The sequence below is a fragment of the Exophiala bonariae genome, assembly GCF_035927105.1.
Source record: "Exophiala bonariae strain CCFEE 5792 chromosome Unknown scaffold_19, whole genome shotgun sequence".
Classification (NCBI taxonomy): Eukaryota; Fungi; Ascomycota; class Eurotiomycetes; order Chaetothyriales; family Herpotrichiellaceae; genus Exophiala; species Exophiala bonariae.
In genome coordinates this window covers 311,513-330,950 of record NW_027042494.1, presented here as the reverse complement: position 1 = coordinate 330,950, position 19,438 = coordinate 311,513, and the positions used below count along the sequence as shown (strand labels likewise).

General features: G+C 49.8%; 7 protein-coding genes across 7 annotated transcripts; 4 read left to right on the top strand and 3 right to left on the bottom strand.

Moving 5' to 3' along the window:
* Nucleotides 1–317: 317 nt before the first annotated feature.
* Nucleotides 318–1,265, top strand: LTR84_004347 (uncharacterized protein; the record flags this gene model as incomplete). The annotated part of the gene is made up of 3 exons (XM_064847924.1): nucleotides 318–493; nucleotides 570–587; nucleotides 650–1,265. 3 exons carry the CDS (start codon nucleotides 318–320, stop codon nucleotides 1,263–1,265), a joined length of 810 nt encoding a protein of 269 aa, XP_064704463.1.
* Nucleotides 1,266–1,402: 137 nt separating this feature from the next.
* LTR84_004346 (uncharacterized protein) lies at nucleotides 1,403–1,946 on the bottom strand (the record flags this gene model as incomplete). Its single annotated transcript, XM_064847923.1, has 3 exons — nucleotides 1,403–1,575; nucleotides 1,628–1,728; nucleotides 1,783–1,946. The coding sequence occupies 3 exons, from the start codon at nucleotides 1,944–1,946 to the stop codon at nucleotides 1,403–1,405; spliced, it is 438 nt and encodes a 145-aa protein (XP_064704462.1).
* A 754-nt stretch (nucleotides 1,947–2,700) lies between these two features.
* On the top strand, nucleotides 2,701–5,382 carry LTR84_004345 (uncharacterized protein; the record flags this gene model as incomplete). The annotated part of the gene is made up of 1 exon (XM_064847922.1): nucleotides 2,701–5,382. The coding sequence occupies one exon, from the start codon at nucleotides 2,701–2,703 to the stop codon at nucleotides 5,380–5,382; it is 2,682 nt and encodes an 893-aa protein (XP_064704461.1).
* A 669-nt stretch (nucleotides 5,383–6,051) lies between these two features.
* LTR84_004344 (uncharacterized protein) lies at nucleotides 6,052–7,264 on the bottom strand (the record flags this gene model as incomplete). Its single annotated transcript, XM_064847921.1, has 4 exons — nucleotides 6,052–6,354; nucleotides 6,432–6,524; nucleotides 6,582–6,612; nucleotides 6,672–7,264. 4 exons carry the CDS (start codon nucleotides 7,262–7,264, stop codon nucleotides 6,052–6,054), a joined length of 1,020 nt encoding a protein of 339 aa, XP_064704460.1.
* A 2,056-nt stretch (nucleotides 7,265–9,320) lies between these two features.
* On the top strand, nucleotides 9,321–12,287 carry LTR84_004343 (uncharacterized protein; the record flags this gene model as incomplete). Its single annotated transcript, XM_064847920.1, has 1 exon — nucleotides 9,321–12,287. The coding sequence occupies one exon, from the start codon at nucleotides 9,321–9,323 to the stop codon at nucleotides 12,285–12,287; it is 2,967 nt and encodes a 988-aa protein (XP_064704459.1).
* A 789-nt stretch (nucleotides 12,288–13,076) lies between these two features.
* On the bottom strand, nucleotides 13,077–14,533 carry LTR84_004342 (uncharacterized protein; the record flags this gene model as incomplete). The annotated part of the gene is made up of 2 exons (XM_064847919.1): nucleotides 13,077–13,519; nucleotides 13,621–14,533. The coding sequence occupies 2 exons, from the start codon at nucleotides 14,531–14,533 to the stop codon at nucleotides 13,077–13,079; spliced, it is 1,356 nt and encodes a 451-aa protein (XP_064704458.1).
* Nucleotides 14,534–15,879: 1,346 nt separating this feature from the next.
* Nucleotides 15,880–18,193, top strand: LTR84_004341 (uncharacterized protein; the record flags this gene model as incomplete). Its single annotated transcript, XM_064847918.1, has 8 exons — nucleotides 15,880–15,970; nucleotides 16,026–16,534; nucleotides 16,585–16,629; nucleotides 16,680–16,752; nucleotides 16,802–17,063; nucleotides 17,116–17,218; nucleotides 17,275–17,622; nucleotides 17,672–18,193. The coding sequence occupies 8 exons, from the start codon at nucleotides 15,880–15,882 to the stop codon at nucleotides 18,191–18,193; spliced, it is 1,953 nt and encodes a 650-aa protein (XP_064704457.1).
* Nucleotides 18,194–19,438: the final 1,245 nt, after the last annotated feature.

Sequence of the window (19,438 nt, the reverse complement as noted above, 5' to 3'; positions counted from 1 at the left end):
TTAGGGCGTGACAGCGGTGAACGGAGAAGGTCGATGAAGTGATTCTCTTGCTCCAGATGTCCTCCAACCGTCTCCTGTTGTCGACTTGTAATTGTCAACGTGGTCTTCAACATCGGAGGACACAAATTCCCAGGTATCAAAATGTACATCTTCAACACGCTGCCCTAAGCTCGTGTTTGTTAGCGCTTCACTAGGATGGGGAAGGCAACTTAGGCGGGCTGGGGAATCTTAGCACAAGGCTGAAAAACAAACTCCCTAAAATCGAAGCATGCAGTAATTGCATACCAATAGTCGTCTTCTTATCAGATCCTGGTATCATGCCAGGGACCAAGCGAGACCACAACGGCATGGAGGTTGTTTCCAAATCGACAGAGGAGGGTTCGCCATTTATTCCCATCTTTGAATCCTTCCGCACAGAACTTGATGAGCATCATGATCGAAGGGAGAGGATCATCAAGGCATCTCGAGATATTACTGCTCAGAGTAAGAAAATGTAAGTTTAAAATATCATTCTTAGAAAATGTAGAGTCTATATATGGTTTATTGACATGGAATCTTAAATCGTGAAGAATCTTCGCACTACAGAGGTAAGTGAACGACCACACGCCAAGTGGAGACAAACACTCAACTCACATTCATGAACCACCAGAGTCCGCGAATTAGGTCGACCAATCCACGCATCCATCACCAACCAAATCAAGCCGATGTACAGCACGATCAACGACCTATTCACAGGGATCATCCCGGATCTCCAGGGCATCAATGCCTACCGGTACCGGTCGAACATCACGGGTGGCACCCAAGAGTTCATGGAAGCGCTACTGTTCCAGCATTACCTCGAGACCCAACACTTGCTTGACTACGAGGGTGCGGCGAAAAGACTTCCCGAGGGTATCCTGCTCACGTATGAGGACTACGTGCTAGGGGTCTTCGACATGACGGGCGAGCTAATGCGGTTCGCGATCACCTACATGGCGACGAACGGGAGATTGCCGGGGAGTAGCGGGAGCGGCTCAGCAGACTCGTCTATCTTGACCGACATGCAACAGCTGAGGATGGAACTGGAAGGTCTCGACACGGGCGGGAGTTATGCACTGAACAAGGAGTTTGCGCAGAAACTCAAGACGACCCGCCAGTCGACGGAGAAGATTGAGAGTGGAGTGTACAGTATGATTGTGCGAGGAAAGGAGAGGCCAAAAGGCTGGAGACCTGATGTGTCACTGTCGGATGGGCCGAGGGATAGTGAGGCTACTGAGGCATATTGAGGACACGACCTATAGATCGGACTAGGTATGGGTATGTGTCAAATGCTGGGCCATTTCAATGAGGCTACTGAAGCATCTGTTCTGTCGCTAGTAGCGGTTGTAGAGAAAAGGACCATCACACAAACCATTGTCCCTGCTTATTCCTTGATGGGATTCTCATTCTCTTCCAAAATTCCCTCCTTGACCAGCTGATCCGCCGTGGGCCGATGTGAGATCTTTTTATCCAAGCTGTCCGCTCGCATGCGCCTGTCCAGTTCCTTCTGGTTGGCTTGTAAAGCGGGGGCGGCGGATGAGTTTGGTAGGATGTTACCTGGCTTAATGTTAGGTGTCGCGTGTATAGATTGTTCGCAGGAGTCACTCACGTTCCACCAATTCCTCTCTCTCTGGACGCTTCTCCAGGTGCTTCTTCAAACTGTCCGAATGCTGCTGACGCTCGAGTTCAATTTGTTTGGCTTGGAGAGCCCTGATCATGAGTCAATCAATAACACTCTGTCTGGAAATTGCACGACTGACTTACGGAGCAGCATTGGTGTCAAGTAGAATGTGACGGTTCTTGAGGTCCTGCGCATCTGGACGGTGTGCCAGGTGTTTTTCAAGGGAGTTGCGACGTTCAAGTGGGGAGATGGGAGACTCGTCGACCTTGAGGTCGGGAGCATTTTCGGTATCGAGGGGAGTAGTCATGGTGGCTATGTGTGAGAGTTGAATATGAGGTGGATGATGCGAAGGGTGGAAAGAAGCAAACAATGGCAACCAGTCAGCTGGAATATGCACACCACTGGAGGGCAGGCAAATAGGAGGGCCGTGCTTTGTTCTGACCGGAGCTGAGGGTTACCAACTTGAACGAGGCCGAGATGGCATGTGTCCAAGTGACGTCGCAATGAACCCCCGGGGCAACTCTAAGAAACTTGGTCGGTGGTGGAGCTTGCAGCTCTCATGGCGGCTTAGAGCTTGGAACGGAGCCCCAAACGTGGCATTGACCGAGATCAGCAGGGCAGGACAAGGCATGGCAGGCAGGTCGAGGGTCGAGGGGGGAGGGGGTAACCTCTGAAACCCCGCACTATGCCTAAACATCTTCGTGTCTCAGTCCCAAGTACGAGGCAGGCGTAGCCTATCACTCCCGCTGCCTGCTAACACACTTACCGTTGCGGGAAGCGCCTTGAGCCATGCCCTTAAAGAACCACATTAACTAGCCGCCCACCGTCGACCATTTAGGCACCTGCAGCCCCATCTTCCCGCTAAACTCTCGCTAACTCTAGGCATCAAAAAGAACGTGTCAATTTGGCGATTCACCATCGCGTCACGAATTCAACCAAATACTCGGCCTTCCTTGCCTGCGCGTCAGGCAGTCGTTGACTCGATCACTGTCCAGGGCACGCCACACATATGATCGATGCCTTAATCCTCCTTCTCCTTCTACCTCTGCCATGTCATCAACATGTGGATCCTTGAATCCAATGGAGACTTCCTCCAGGGGAAGCGAATGTGGCTGAAGCCAGGTCAAAAATATCTGTTCGGTCGTGTCAAAAGAGAGGGTGTCCGTTTCGCCATCGATCACAAGAGCGTCTCCAGAAAGCACTTCATTATTTATGTCGACCCCGTCAGGAGCGGCGATGTTGCCCAGATCCACGCAAGAACCAAAATCAGAATTGAGGACCAGAACTCCAAGAGTGGTACCTCCGTTAATGGAGAATTAATCAAAAATTCTTCAAAGGAGTTGAAAAGCGAGGAAAACTCGGTCAGACCTGGAACACAGCTTAATGAGATCATCATTAGATGGGAACCCTGTGTTCTGACTTTCAACCTGTTGAAGAAGGAGATCAAGTCTGGCCTCTTGAAGTTGAAGCAAGCTAGAGTCGAAGCTTTTGACATCAAGGCAACCAGTGATTTTTTCTCCGGACATACTACACATGTAATCGCGAACAAGAGGAATACAGCAAAAGGATTACAAGCCTTGATCACTGCAAAATATATCGTCTCCGAGTCATACATCGATGCTCTTGAATATGCCACCACTCCCACCCATCTGAGTCAAGAAGAAAACCTGTGTCCTTTGGAACTTGACTTTGACTACTCCTGGCCTGACCCAAATGAACACCTTCCTCCTCCCGGGAAGGAACCTACCCTAAGACCTGTCGAATCTTATCGCCCGGATCCAACCCGACCCAACATTTTTGAAGGATATGTGTTCGTCTTCGGTGACCAAAGTCAGTATGATACTCTACTACCGGTCGTCACCAGTGGTCATGGAAAGGCAATCCTCTTCAAAGTCATCAATGGTGAATCATCCGCAGACAGTCTGATACAATTCTTGCGGCATGCTTCTGGCAAGAAGGATGATGAAGGTTTTCGCAGTCAGGAAAGTGGTGGTGTGATTCTAGTTCGATGGACTGGCAAGGATGATGTTCAGGAGTGGACCAACAGTTTGATCAACGAGGTTGCCTTGAAAATGGATCAGCGTGCAATCGATCAGTCCGAATTTCTCGATGCGATTCTCGCTAATGAAGCAGGTCTATTGAAACAAGCCATACCATTTGAAAGCACTACCGAAGGGCGAATCGCACCACCTCCTTCAGCAGCCAATTCTCTGGTTAGCAATCAGCCTTCAGCAATTGCTCAAAGTTTACCATCTCAATCAACCTCCAATGTGCGCAGTCGTCAATCTGCTCCTGTTTCGTCAGCAAAGGAAAAGCCACCAACAGAAACAGCTCCTCCACAGGATGTGTCCGCGAATGTCTCGCAAGTCAGCGACCCGGATGAGCCTGCACCTCGTCCATATCGAAGACCTCGGTTCACTCAAACCAAAAATAATAAATTCGATGATGACTTCGACCCGGACGCTATAGTGGATTTCGAAGAGAACAGCATTCTCGAAGAGCCACCTGTTTCCGAAAATGACGTTCTCAATAACAATGGGGATTATACCTCCCAAGTCAAAGAAGAACCTGGAACTTCTTCTAAGAAACGACCTCGTCCCGCTACAGAGGAGCCAGAAGACAACTTTGCCGATGAAATAGATGACCTGCTCCCAGCGGCCACGGCTTTCAAGAGACGTAAACTCGCTGAAGCTCAAGTCAATAGAAAGTCTAATGTGGCAGCAAAAGTCGAATCAATCACACCTCCAACGAAAATGAAGAAGAAAGAACGAGAACTAGATGTTCGCAAAGCTCTCGGTCTCCAGCGCGAGGAGGAGGAAGAAGCCGCTCGAAGACAAGAAGAAGCCCGTCGCCGCGACGAGGATCTCGAAACTACCGGACCTGCCCACCTTGTCGAAGTCCTCAGCATGGACCTTCCTTTGCGCGACAAAACTAAGAAGCAACAAATTCGCAATGGCGAGCATGGACCAGATTGGGATCCCAAGTGGAATGGACGCAAGAACTTCAAAGGCTTCCGCCGCATTGGTGAAGCACCACAACGAAGAGGCCACGCGTCGAAGGTCATAGTCCCGCTGGTCGAGATCAAACGCCGCAAATTTGGGATCGGAGAGCAGTACTGGGAGAAATCACAGGAAGAGAAAGAGCTCGAGCGCGAGAGGAAGCGGCGCGAAGAAGCCAGAAGTCAACGGACGCAGAGTCAGACTCAACGTGCGAGTGGTGGTACGACTATGAAATCGAGGTCGAAGGCAAGAGTCATTTCGGACGAAGATGACCTCGATGATGAATTTGACAATGACGACGAGCATGAGCCACCATCGACGAGTCCCACTACAGCCCGTCTCCAGCACGAAGCCGCAGAGATCCTCGACCACGATGTCGACATCGACACACCCCGGCGCACAAGGGCCGACGATCGACGTGCAGCAGCCGCAGAAGACTCGGACGCCAGGGATGCCGAACAGGACGACGAGCCCGATACCACACAACGTATCTCCCAAACTCAGCGCCAATCTCGTACGCAGACGCAGACCCAAACCCAACGCGCCACCCAGAATCCACCTCTGTCCGCCAAAGCGAAAGGCAAGCGACCCGCGACAACCTCTGCGACGACCAATCCACCCAAACGCCAAAAGACACTCCCTGTCACGGTGGTGCACGGCAGCGATAGTGAGGATGATAGCGATGATATGAAATTCAAGTTCGGGAGTCGTGCAAGGAGGGGACGAGGGAAGGCGAGGGGCTAAAACTCGTGGCTCAGGGTTTAGATTTGTTTATGGTGCAGTACAGAAATGTCTGTGCCGTGAGAATGGTCGTCATCCATCAATAATGAGCCTGAGCCTCGCATCGCGACAACAAGTGGAGAGCTGAAGAGTGCGGCCAGTGATGAGCGTATTTTTGATTGAGGCCGTTCAGCGGCATATGTCCTTGTTCAGCGCAGGACATGAGCAACGCGGAGGCGAACAGACTGTCTCGGAAGGGAGAAAATGTACAAGTAGATATGTCGATACCAATTCAGAGATACCCTCAGTCAAGGGCAGATTCATGAACTACTCACTAGTGGCCGCCAGTGCCGAAGAACGAGACGAAAGTATGAGTGCTCGGGAATGTTAATTGGGTAGTGAGTGTTAAAACATTCCGTTTTTGTTCAGAAGAATCATCTTGGGACCGGGAAGGCCTCTATTTGGACGTCATGCCTCCTTGGTCACCACTCAGATCTATTGTGGATTTTCAATCGAGGAACAAAGTGGCACAGCGGCCAAGTGTAATGCAATGCGATGCACTTGCTAACGCCGCCCATCAATGTCCTATACACATACAAACATCCCACCGGCGTCATCTCCGTGCACCCCATGGACCACGAAGGCCACTCAGATGGATGTTGCCTGTCTCCAGACTCGGTTTCGAAAATGACTCTACCGCCAATAACTCGGGGCCTGTGTCTTGAACAGATTGTTCCAAGCCTCGTCCAGCACGGCCACGACCTCTTCAGGCAGTGGTCCCTTCTCCAGATCCTTCAGGTTCGTCTCCAGCTGGCTGAGGCTGCTCACGCCAATGATGATGCCGTCATTGCCGCCGTCGGTCAGCTTGAGCACCGAGTGGTGTCGCACCCAGCGCAGGGCGGTTTCGATCAGTGTCAGGTTATGTTTGCTCACGACGGGCTCGATAAGTTGCAGGGCCTGGAAGTACACGTCATTGAAGTAGCGGTCGCGGTACATCTGGTGTGAGATGCAAGGTGTCAGCAGTGGTGGTGTTGAGGTGAGGTGGGAGATCATTCGGCTGCGTGAGAACTTACCTTGCCTGTCCTGGGATTCGTGTCTGCAAAACGACCGGAGTTTGGGACTTCTGCCTTAGACTTGTATTTGCCGCTGAAGAGACCTCCGGCGAGCTGGGAAGAGAGTCAGCATTTTGGGACGTTTCTCAGTGTGGACCAGCAAGGACTCACCGGATTATACACGACAAGGTCAATCTTGTATCTGGAGAGCGAAATTGTTAGCATCATTGTGGTCTGGGTCGTGGGATTGGATCATCTGACTTTCTCAATGCTGGCACCAACTCCTTCTCAATGTCCCTCGTGATGGCATTGTACATGGCCTGGTAGATCGTGGGCTTGACGAGACCTCTCTCATTGGCGATATTCCAGACTTCAGCGACTTCCCAAGCGGCGAAATTGCTGAGACCGAGCTGAACGAATTTGCCCTCCTTGAACAGTTCGTCCAAGGCCTTCAATGTATCTTCAAATGGCGTAGCCCGATCAGGAGCGTGTAGGTAGAAGATGTCGACACTGTTGGTCCCCAGCTCTTTCAAGCTCTTCTCCAGGGAGGCACGTAACTTCTCAGGACTATGGTCACCTGCTTGAACGGGGTAGCACTTGGTGGCGAGAGTCAGACCACGGTCCTTCCACTTTGCCTCCTTTGTGAAAGCTTCTTGCTCTCCCGAGATGTATGCACGAGCGGTGTCGACCTCATTGTAGCCATTCTGCTGGAAGTAATCGAGATTCTTGTTGTAGTCGTCCAGAGTCGTGATACGGCCACCTTTGGCTTCACTTCCCGGTGGACCAAAAGTCATAAGACCCAGAATCACACGCGACTTACTGCCCAGGGCAGTGGTTGACAGAATTAGTGGCATCTTGAGATACGGGCGTGTGGAGAATGGATGATATCGAGTCCGTGTGGTTGAATGAACACGGGAGTGAAGAAGACTGGATGAGAGAGTCGTAGCAAGCCTTCTGACCGGGTGATTGAACATAGACAAAAAATCGATTTTAAGAGAAGATATCTTTTTTTCCAAACGGAGAAGGTCGTCGGTACTCGTGAGCGACCATTTGTCTGAGAGAAGACAGGAATCTCAATGACGAAATCCGATTACCCCACGTCCTGTTCGGCTTCTCCAAAACCTTCACAAGGGAGGATTTCTATTCTAGTGCTAGTGCCCACGTGCTGCCTGGGCGGGAGTCTTACCCGAATGGTACTCTTCCTCCTGAGCATAACTTGAGATACCTAGGGAGAGTCGATCAGTCGTGGCAGCAGAGACAGCCTTCAAATAGGGCATAACCAATGCACGTGGCTCATGTTCCAGCATATCACATGCTATGAATGCTCTCAACCTTTCTTACTTGGTCAAAACTTCAATCTGCTATCTCCTGCCGTTATGCACAATTGAGACTCCCCGAAGAACCCGGGGGACACCTCAAGCGTTTATGGTGGGAAGGCACAGGCGCACTGTCGGAACATCCTGCTGCTGGAACATTACCTGGATTTGAAAAGAAAGGTTCGAAACATTCGATCATAGATAATGTTGAACATATCATCAAGCCTGCTTCGGCCCACGGCTTCAACTCATGGGCCGAGCGAGGCTGATATACAATTAAAAGGTCTTCCAAGCCTACAAGGTCAGCTGGCACTAAGAAATATGCTTTAAACACCTGCTGTCCACATTGCCGAATACGATATAATCTTGCAGGTTATTCGATCTCACTCGACAAAGGACCAGCCTCAAAACCAGCCTGGTCTTCGCGAAATCACCTAGGTACCTCCTACTGGGAACGGCGAACGGATCAATCGTGAACTTCTCAGTAGTGTGGCCTTTAATTTTAGAAGCACAAGTTGCGAGCTTTGGCCTGATGCTTCATCAGTACTCCGTCCTCCGTCCTCAGTCCTCCGTAACTGGCCTTGTCGACTGACTTCTCGAAGCGACCGAGTTCAACTGAGCCGAAAGTATCGAGCAGAAGCGGGTGACTAAGTGATTTTGCAGTGGAGATTTGGGACAGGGGTGCGCGGGAGGAATTTTGTTAGTCCTTTGGGGGCCGTGAATGTGGTTCGTACCAACGAGGGGCTCCTCCATGAAAACCTAGTACACACCTATACCTCTTCAGCCTTGTCCACGAATGTACTTCCTGGGAGGCTAAGACATGCTCGAGAACAAAACATCGAGTGTCACAACATCAAAGTTCATCAAAAAGAAAGCCTGGGCCTCGAAAGGCACAAATATCCAGAAATAGCTCACCAGTGTGAAATATGTCGAATGATCAACCCGTGTCGGCTGTGACGATACCATACTGTATCGACGGCGGCAGTAGCACAACGCTAGAGTTCGGCCACAATACGAGTACGGATACAAGGATAGCCCTCCAAAGGGCCCCGCCCCTCCAGACTCCAGTCCTCCCTGGTTGGTTTGCTAATTGCCCATTAAACACTCAACATGATCAAACGTCCGTACGATGCTTAGTTGGCCTTGCCAGCGTGTCGCCATGTTGTTGCTTGACATGCATCCCAGGAGATATCCATCTTGGCTTTCTCGATTCACTCCTTAGCTTCTCCCCACTACGGAGTACAGGTCCAAGGCTCTACCTGCCGCCACCCTTGTTGCGGTCGCACGCAGCAATTAGCCTAACCAAGCACGGTGGGAAGCTACTTTCTTGCTTGTACCGAATATGCACAGCCTGGATTGGAGCCTCATCTGCTTGTCATCAACTCCCGGGTTCAGACTCTCCAGATTGTAACCACTTCTACAATATTCAAGCTTCAACGAATATCAAAGCGCTTCAGTCCCGTCGGAAGTGCATTGTTAGATTTACTCGGTGAGGATGAATGCTTGGTGATGGAGGAGCAACCGCCATGATAGATTGTGGAATGTTCCGGCTACAATCCCAACTCAATTTGAGACTCTTGTCTCGTCTACAGACATGGCTTCAGCCGAAGATGCTCCCCCATCGACTCAGGCCGACCAAGGCTCGCTCCATGTCTTACAATTGTTCGATGATAGCTTCACGGTTCTTACATTTGAAGACCGCCTGGCGCTATACCTAAGGACCGCGGAACGAGCTCATGAGCAAATTCAGTCTTCAAGGATGCTACTCCGAGGTCTCGGAGCGGAAGTTTCAATCCCAAAAAAGAAATCCATCGAAAAGACCATCAGTGAGACTGAATATCATGCTCGAATTCTTGCACAAGACCTGGATCCCGCAAAATCCGAATCGTCTTCACCTCAAGACATTATCAGACAATCCCGACTGTTCTTGGTCCTTCGCTCGGAGAACCACGAGGTGTCCAAAGATCTGGAAAGCCTTCACCACGCTTGCAAGGCTCTTGACGATATTATCGAGTCATGCAAATCAGTCCGAGCCAATTCAGTAAAGCGGAAACCACTTCAGTCATCTGTCACTCCATCTCAACCACTTCCGGTGGCACCAACGCCAGCAATCAGAGTCGATGCTGTAATTGCTGAACAACCATCAATGTCGCAGCAAACTGACGATTTCCTAAATGGTTTACCACCTCTGGATGCCACCAAGCTATTACACCATAGGAGGACTTCGAGACTAAGGAACAGGAGTACGAGTCAATTGGGAAGGCCCAATGAAGGCTCGCCAGGCCAACAACCCGGTGATTCCCAACAATACCTGCTTCCAGATGATCCCGCTGAACTACCAGGATGGCCTGCAATACCAATTCCACCACCAACGGCACGTGGCTATGTATTTATTCCAACTCTTACTTCAATGCCTGAGCTTGAAGCACCGAGCGAGATAATATCTGTTACAAAGGCCAAACCAGATTATGCTGCCAGCCTCAGGTCTCCCATCATAGAACCTGGCGTACATCAACTCCAGCAAAACGATAAACCTATCGATGGAATTGCTGATCAACCAGCCGTTCAACCTACTGAGACAGTGTTGCCCTTGAAGCAGTCCTTGGAAAAGCCTCAACAAACGCCTTTCAAACTGAAAGAGACACCTGATTCCACCTTACCTGTTGCAGCACAGGACACGCCAACTACTACTCAAAATGCAGCCAACCCCCAAGGAAGCGTTTCATCCCCACGAAATTCAATTGTTCAGGTGTCTGATGCCCAGCATGGAACAAGTCGTCGGAACTCCGCCATTTCGGAAAGGCCACAATCGCTGCTTTCCTCGGTGCCAGAAAATCAGAGTTCTGGGTCCGCAATTTCACCACCTTCAACAACGAATTCTTCTCGAGTTTCAGAGTCACCAGTTGTAAAGTCTGCAAGTACCCGAAACAGGTTAAGAAAGAACCCATATGCTCTTGCTGGCAGATCAAACATTTATCTTGCCAACTCTATTGACGAGGCAGCAAGTGCTTCCAACATACCATCCGCTTCACAACCAGGTAATCCGCAGAGAACATTGAGTACTTCTGCGTTAGCCACGACCAACCAGGATTCGCAAACAACTCTCCGCCAAGTCCCTTCTGTCTCTGTGAAAACGGGACAGGCCCTTGATAAAGAATCTCACCAGATTTCTGAGGCGACCAAAACCCCATTGTCAACAAATCAGGTCACCAGTTATACCCCCACACTTACTTCTTCGCCTCAATTCCAAACCAGTAAATCATTCACGATCGTCTCTCCGCCAGTATCACCAAGCAGGGAAGTTTTCCAGCAGCAATTTGAAAAGTCAAGATTTAATGATTCAAAACGAAATTCCATCACATCCATAGCTTCTGCACCACCTGCAGCTGGATATCTACCACGCAAACAACACCAAAGCGCCTACATAACTCAACAGCAAATCAATGATGCTCACGAGAGTCGACTTCATCAAGTTCAGAATCGCACGTACAGTCTTCCTGAGACCAGTCAGCACAAGAAGAATCCCTCAATGGACGAACGCTGGACGCCACAGCGTGCTCAGACGCAGATACCAGAGCAATCCGAGATGGCTCATCATCATGCCTATGCGTCAAAACTGGCAAGAGAAGCGAGAGAAGAACGCATGAGTTCTCCGTCAAACGTCCCCAATACCAGCGTGGCAAGGACACCTATTCCACCTTACCCCATGACACCCATTCAAGGACCGATTGAATCATTGCACCGTGAGCCAATGCCAGCCGTACCGACAAGAATGCCGATCCCAGAAAAGCAAGACTCTCTACCAGCGATACAATCACAAACATCTCTAGGGAAACAACCGGAAGCACGTTCATCATCGGCGCCTGTAGCTTCTCATCGACTGTCTGTTCGATTTCCTCAACATAATCCACGAGGAGAGATGGTGGATCCATCAACGCAAGAGGTCATAGCACGTCAATCAGTATATTCCCAGCAACAAGCACAATCTCATAATCCCCAGACTACACCACCTGTCGCACAAAATGCTCCAGCCTCGAGACAGCAAAGCCAAACGCTTCCACCTCAACATCCAATCAACCATCAATCAAATCATTACCCACAGCAGCAGCAACAGCAGCAACAGCAGCAACAGCCACATCAACCACAAATGCAATATCAACCACAAACCACAATTCCCACGAAAATGGGGGGACCTCCCATCCCACCCAAGATCAACCAACAACAGCCACAACCACATCCAGCAGTCCCTGACCCCGACCTGCACCGCGAACGCAGCACATCCGGCACGAAATCAACCATCTCATCCCGTAGCTCCACCTTCGGCCTCCCCCAACAGCACCAACAGCAGCAGCAGCACCTCTCTCAGCACCCGTCGATGAACTACCGCACCGCATCAAGCTCCACGCTCTCTGCCAAAGTTGGCATAGTAGGCGAGGGTGCGGGCGGCGGCGGATCAAGTAACGGCTCGACATTCGGCGCCGGGCCGGCTGTGGGCATGGCGCGCAAACGCAGCTCGTGGTTGACGAGGCAGGTTGAGCGTGCTGGGTTGAAGTCCTTTTAGATCTAGATCGGAGATTATATATCGTCGACTTGGAACTGGGATTGGATAGCATAGTATAGCGTGTTCTCTTAGGCTCGGGAGTTTCGGACCCGACCTCTTTACCTCATCTATGGAAAATTTTTGTGGAAAACCGATCCCGTGGATCTTAAGAATCGGATGGAATGGAACCGGTTGGAACACGGTACTTTTACGAATTGATACGTAACTCAAGCGCGTCAGTCCATTCATGCTGTCGTGTTTGTTAGATCATGAATCCATGGCCTTTTGTGGTGTAATTAGTGGTGATAAGATCGGGAACATGCTGATCAATTGCCTGACCTGATGGTCTCAGCCACTACATCGACCTCAACAAATCATTTTCGACGCTGAAGCAAGGGTGACGGCGAACGAAAAACAAAATCACAGCGGGATGAGAGCTCACGGAGGATGTTGGTAACGAAAGATTATTTACACTAATTGATTTGATAATTTGAAATCAACCTCATGTCCAGCATGAACTCGTTCACTTGATGGTGTATCCAAAATCTTTGAGAGAGAGAGAGAGGCAAGTGTTTTCCTGCTCACTTTTTGGAACTGTAAACTGTGCAGTTCTGGAGTGACGGTCATAAACATCGTGGCAGAAGATTACAAGACATGAAATAGGTATGCTTGTCTGTAAAGTGAAGATGGCTGTGCGAATTGGTCGAAGTTAACAGCTAGTTTCTGGTTTCCGAGGGGCCATAATCCTCTCACACACCTCTTGATTCTTTTCATAGAAGCCAGAACAAAAATCAGCAGATTGAAAAGAGATTATATCGGCCGCTTGACAAGCTTGCACAGGACCTTCTCCGAATTTCTCGACAGGTGCTGCTTTCCACCATTGGACGTGACCTTGACCAATGCAGGCACCGTGACAAGGCTATGATCACCAAGGCTACTGGTCTCCTTATCGTTGGTCGAGGAGCTAGAGGCATTGGTGGCGCCGGAGGAGGAGCCGTCCCAGCGTAACTCAAATGTCTCGGGTTGACTGAGCAGCCAGACGGAGAACTTGATGGCTGAATCGAGCACCTCAGTGAGATGTTGGGTCCGCCTAGCCTCGTCGTATTGGGGGTCCGCCCACAGGGAGAAGACTTTCGTGAAGTGGGAGGCGGCCTCGCGGGTTGCGGAGCTGGTGGTCGTCGGTATGCTTTGGGGTGATGTGCGGTAGCTGGCCGCAAGTTGTTTGAGGCGAGAGTAGGCAGATGTTTGGTGGCCTGGATTTTGGGGAAAGACACTGGATGTTAGTAAAAGCATAATGAATGTGTGGATGTGGGGGCTGTAGGTTTAGTTTGGATTGGGACGATTTCAATCATACCTCTTCGTCCGCCCTGTTGTGAAGATTGCTGACTTTGGACTTCTTGTAATAATGCTAAAAGCGGAGTAGGCAGGAGGCTTCGTCTGCGATCCGCAGATGTAGGATCCACAACCGTGGTTGTAATCTCATAGGAAAGCACATGCTTCAGAATTGTTGTGGTACGAGGTGATTCTTCCAACCGTGCGGCCAGTGGTGCTCCTAGAATTGGTGTGTCATAACGTGATAAGGAGCCTTCAATCGAAGGTGGTATCATCGGACTCGCATCCTTGTAAAAGTTTTCAGCGTGCAATTCGATCTGGTCATAAAGTGTCGAGAATCGTGATTGTACGGTAGCATCATCGGCTTGTTGGGGTAGTGGGTTTTGGCTCTCTGGAGATGGTGAATCACGGTATACAGGGGCAACTGCTCCCACAAGAGGAGCACCCTTTTCGACCTGGCTGGGATTGCTGTTTCCAGGTGTTCCAACCCTGGCCTGTCCATAAGCAGCAGCCCGCTGTCGGTTCCTCCTCTTACCAGCACAGAACTTCCATAGAAAGAAACCAGCGATAGCGGCGACGATGACAACGGCAGCCACAGCAATCCCTGCTATTGCACCTGTCCCCAGACCCTTGCTACCACCACTGCTGCTGCCGGGTGCAGCAGTGGTTGAACTATCTGCTGAGGTTGATGATGCCGCCGCGGCTGAGTTCGAACTACTCGTGATTGATGCCGTGCTCGAGGATGGCGTTGATGTCCCGGTTCCTACTGCTGTTGGCTTGGTCAGATTCCCATCGACTGATTGTGTGCTTTCGCCCTGTGAGGCAGAGTTAGATGTCGATATAGATGATGTTGGGGAACTCGAGCCCGAATCTGAGGGCGCTTGCGGCGTTAATGGAATCGAAGTTGATGGACGATTATCGTCCTGTGGCGCCATTATTAGTGATGGCTTCTAACTCTAAACCAAAGTGTCGCAGGACAGACGCTGTCCAACAGCGTTCAACCCGTGGATTGCTGAGTAGATGAAGCTGGTCAGGAATGATGATAACAGATAATGATTGACTTCAGTGCAGTTGAGTGCACGAGCAGAGGTGGAAAGGTGTCTGAGGCTGAAAGTCGGCCATGACAAGGTCTACAGTTTCGCACTGGTGTCCTACCGTGTCCATAGTTAGTACGAGCCATTCAATAATGAATTAGCACTCGTTCAGAATTGACTGTAACACTCTGTATTGGGCTGTGCAAGCAGACGGCCTGAGGAGACGGAACACGACACTAGGAGTTTTGGACCCAGGCTTCATGCAAGCCATGTTAAACGAGGTCGAAATGGTGTCTTGGTATTTATTTTCAGCCTGATCATGTCTCCGAGTTGGTGATCTGTTTGAGAAGCAAATCTCTGCCACTTTTCTCTCTCGGTTGCTTTGAAAAAGATGTGAAGCCTATTGCTGCTTTCAGTTGTATTGAAGCATCTCCGTGATCAAACGGTCATGTTCGAACCTGGTCAAGGTGAACCGGTGAGGCTGGACAAAAAGGAAAGTGTTAAGTTAGCCTGACTTAAGTTTGCCCTACCCCGGACACGAACCAGGGGATGCACTACCCAGTAGACGATGAGGGGCCTGAAAGTTAATGCCGCATCTGCAGAGGGCAACATTTGTCGAATCAGATCTTTCGATCTCTTTCATCAGATCCAGTCGTCTGGCCGATTTCCGGTGCGCGGCTTTGAGAGTGCGTCTTGGAGGGTGTTCCGGAATGGAGATTTGCCCTCAAGGGTTCACAGACCTCGGTGGATATCCGTCCCTAACTTGGCTTGCTAACTTGGTCTGGTGCGAAAATGATGCCTGGGCATCTGCTTAGACAGTCGAGGCCAGCCAACATGCAAATAGCCTCATGCAGCCAATGATTAGCCCACATGTGGTCTTGCAACCGATGCGTAGCTCACTCTTGTGTTCTGCACCAGCCTCTTGAGCAACACGCTCCCCATCGAGATAGAGGGATTGCGAGATCTGCTCGGTTTGGAAGGCTTAGCCTCTTCCCGTAGTACCTTTCCGCGCGAGGTTCGCCCTCACTCCAAGTCGGACGAAAGAACGGCCTCAAACCATCTATCGTGAGGGTGAGTATATCGTAGGGGAAGCGCCGCATGATTGGGGGCCGTTTTCCAATCTTGCAAGTCCCTCTCACCTGCCTCATCGCATTTGTGAGCCCAGGTGGGCGCTTTTTACACTTGCAAAAACAGCTCCTTCCGGCCTTGAAACCTGTTGCCTCTCACTCGATACGGCCTTGTGTACAATGGCGATAGTAAATGAATTATCAGCTGGGAGTGGCCATAATCAGGCCCCGGATATGGTTATTGGGGTGGACTTTGGCATGACACAGACTGGTTTGTCTCCATTTTGCGTATCAGGCAATAGTCCTGCCAAACTAATGTATTTCAGGGGTTTCATATTGCTCAGCACCGTGGACAAATCCAAAGTCATTCCAACACTGGTCGGGAAATGTCAATGAAATCGCCAACAAGGTTCCAACTCGAGTCGCTTACGACATCCATACGGGCAAGTTGAGATCGTGGGGGTTTGGCTGTGATCTTCGAGATCCAAACTTGGATGTTGTCGAGCATTTCAAGCTATACCTCGATCCAGATTACAAGGATGACTATGCGGATATCAGTTGTGCAGATGCTCAAAAGTTCTTCTACGATTTTCTATTTCTCATCCATGAACATGTGGCCCATCACTTTCGAATGCGAATTCCTAACTGGGGTCGGATGAGAGTTGAATGGATCTTCAGTGTACCTACGACTTGGCGCGATGCTGCATTCATTCATGGACTGGAAACTTTGATCAGAAGTGCTGGCTTTGGCAAAGATGGAAATCTCCACTCGTGTCGAATTACGCTGACCGAAGCCGAAGCCGCTGGTATATCAGTTGCCAACCAGTATCTTGATGTGAGACAACTCTCCACTAATTCACGGCTCCCACTGACGACAGATGACAGAGAAACGATGTGATCTTGGTTTGCGATGCTGGAGGTGGTACAACTGTAAGCATGAGATCAACAAAAGATAGGGGTTCTCTGACACGAAGATTTAGGACGTCAATATACTGAAACTAGTCTCTGACAAGGGTCAGCCACTCAGACTAGATCCATTGTCAAGAACTGAAGGTATTGTTAGCTGTCGCTTTTCGTAGATTTGGTCCTAATGTGGCTTCAGGGAAACCCATTGGGTCAGCATTGATTGACATTCGCATACAGCAATTACTTGAGCGATACTTGCAGAATATTGCACACATGTTGACAAAACCTCCTTCAGAAGTTGCCGAACAAATGATGATTGGTCGATTCGAGAGATTCAAATGCAATTTTGGAGCACCTGGCTCAAACATCCCCTACTTGCTTTTAGATGTGCCTGATCTTCCTCCTGGACAATACATTCCTCAAGCGAATGTAGTCAACTCTCAAATCCGAATTACTTCGTAAGGGTGAACTCCTCTCTTGATGATGCTGTGCACTGACTCTTGCGGGCAGCGAGATTCTAAAAAATGTGTTCGATGAGCAGGTCGATGGACTTGTGTCCTTCGTGCATGATCAGGTCAAAGACCTACACTTCCGACGGCCTGGCGAAAAAGTCGTAAGTTCAAGACTCATTTTCTGGTCCTAGCGATAGATGACTCACGACCGTGTCAGGACTATATCATCCTTTCTGGGGGATTAGGGTCTTCACCCTATGTCCAAGACAGGCTCAAATGGCATTTTGACGAGCAAAACACCATGAACATACCAGCAGCGATCGGACTTAGAATCCTGGCAGCCGAAGAACCCCAGCTTGCTGTCGTACATGGACTTGTACTCGACAGGGCACAGCAAGTATCTCAGACTTTGGATCCAATAACATCTCGATATGCAAGAGTTAGTTATGGTATTGTTGTGAATCAACGCTATGATCCTAAGATTCATGAAGGTATAACCTCTACCAAAGACCCTCGAGATGGAAAGAAATGGGTCGTTGATCAGGTGGAATGGCTAATTCGACAGGTATGATGGAGGTCATTCTTTCAGATGGCAGTGCTAATCCCGTGTACAGGGCGAGACGATTCGTCCAGATGGATTCATCAAACGATTGAGGGCAAAGGTTGACCCGATGCAATTGAGACAACCTTGGCACGCTCATTTTGTGATGACAACAACGCCTCCTCCACAACTACCAACGGCATTATCAGATCCTCGAGTCCAGACAGTTTGTGTGGTCCAAGCAGATGTTTCACAAACGAAGCGAATTGTGAAAAATGGACACTGGTACAACCTCTCTCAGCGGTATGAGCTGACACTTCTTGACGTGCGAATTCTGCCGGGATCGGCGGATCTGAAAGTCGAAGTTTGGAACGACGGGAGAAAGTTGAATGGCGAGAATGATCAAGTGGAATTCAAATGGGAAGACCGGCTAGGGACTCCTGCCTGGCACTCCTATACTCCCCCGTTGGACAGGACTTTGAGCCCATCAGGAAGTCCACCTCAGCTATCGCCTTCGTCCAATGGCGACTATGGCCATCGACTGAGCAATGTACCATCAGCGCGATTCTCAAGGACATCATACGGGCCTGGTTGATAGTTCCAAATTGCCGAGGACGCACCATTAGAGATCAACCAGGGTAATCTCTATGTCGAGACGACTTTCATGACCAATTGAGACCGTCAACACAGAGACGTCCTCGAAGATTTGATGAACACGGCAGAACTGATCTGGTGCAGAACCCGCCACGCATTGGACCTGCATCGCCCGAAATCCAGTTCGATCGCTTCGTCATAATGCCACACACACTTGGGATCGTCATTTTCCATTTGGAGTGTCTTTCTGTGCAGGACATGATAACAGAATGAACGATCTAAATCGTGGATCAGCAGCTCTGAGGCACTACTAATGTGGTGCACAGTCAATTTGCGGTCGTCTTGAAGGTAAAGACCATGAGGCGATATAAATGCAGTTCATCACTTGGATTAAACGTCCCGGCGGGTTGATGGAATTGTGGTCATGCAGATTAAAGTATGGCCATCAAGGGGTCTGTCTGTCTTTTAAGGTCGCAGCCGCTCAGATGATGAGATCAATTAGGTACGGGTTGAACTTATCGAGATGTCCTTGCGATTCAATATTCTCGACTGTCGAGAACGCCAAATTGTGCAGAAGCTCAGTCACGACCACAGTGGAACGATGGATTGGCGTGAGGCAAAGATGTTCCTGGAACATGATCCTGGATCTAAATATGAACCACCCCCTGACAACAGCGGAGAGCAGCAGTCAAGGTTCTCCCATTGCGATCGCTTTCGAGGAAAACGCCCTCCAGAATGAACTTGGTTGATTCAGGGCTGTGGAGATTTACTCATCCTTGAATATGAGATTCTTAATGTGGTTGCCTGACTAGATACCAGGAAATCTTTCTGTATAGTTTTAAAGATCAACGATGAGACATACAACGACACTGCTTACTTGAATTTGGGAATGATTACCTATCAATGACTACTGTGGAATCTCTATTTGTTCGGTAGGTTCCGGTTGTGAGCGGCTTGCTCTTCGTGTTTCTTGGGCGTGGGCGTACATTTGATCCCTTGACCTTCGGCTTCTCCACGTTTTCTCTTAGCCCCCGTGGACCCTGAACATTGAACACGCGTTGGGGCTACTTTAACTAACCTTTAGGGGTGTTAGGCTTTCGCCTCCCTGATGGCTAATCCCCATCAATCCCCATCTGAATCGCCAAGCAGACACCTATTCGTATTCGTAGAACCCCTTCAAGGCTCTCCCTTATCCGCACTCGTACAAAACTCGAACCACTTTCATGCAACACTTGCCACTAAAGCG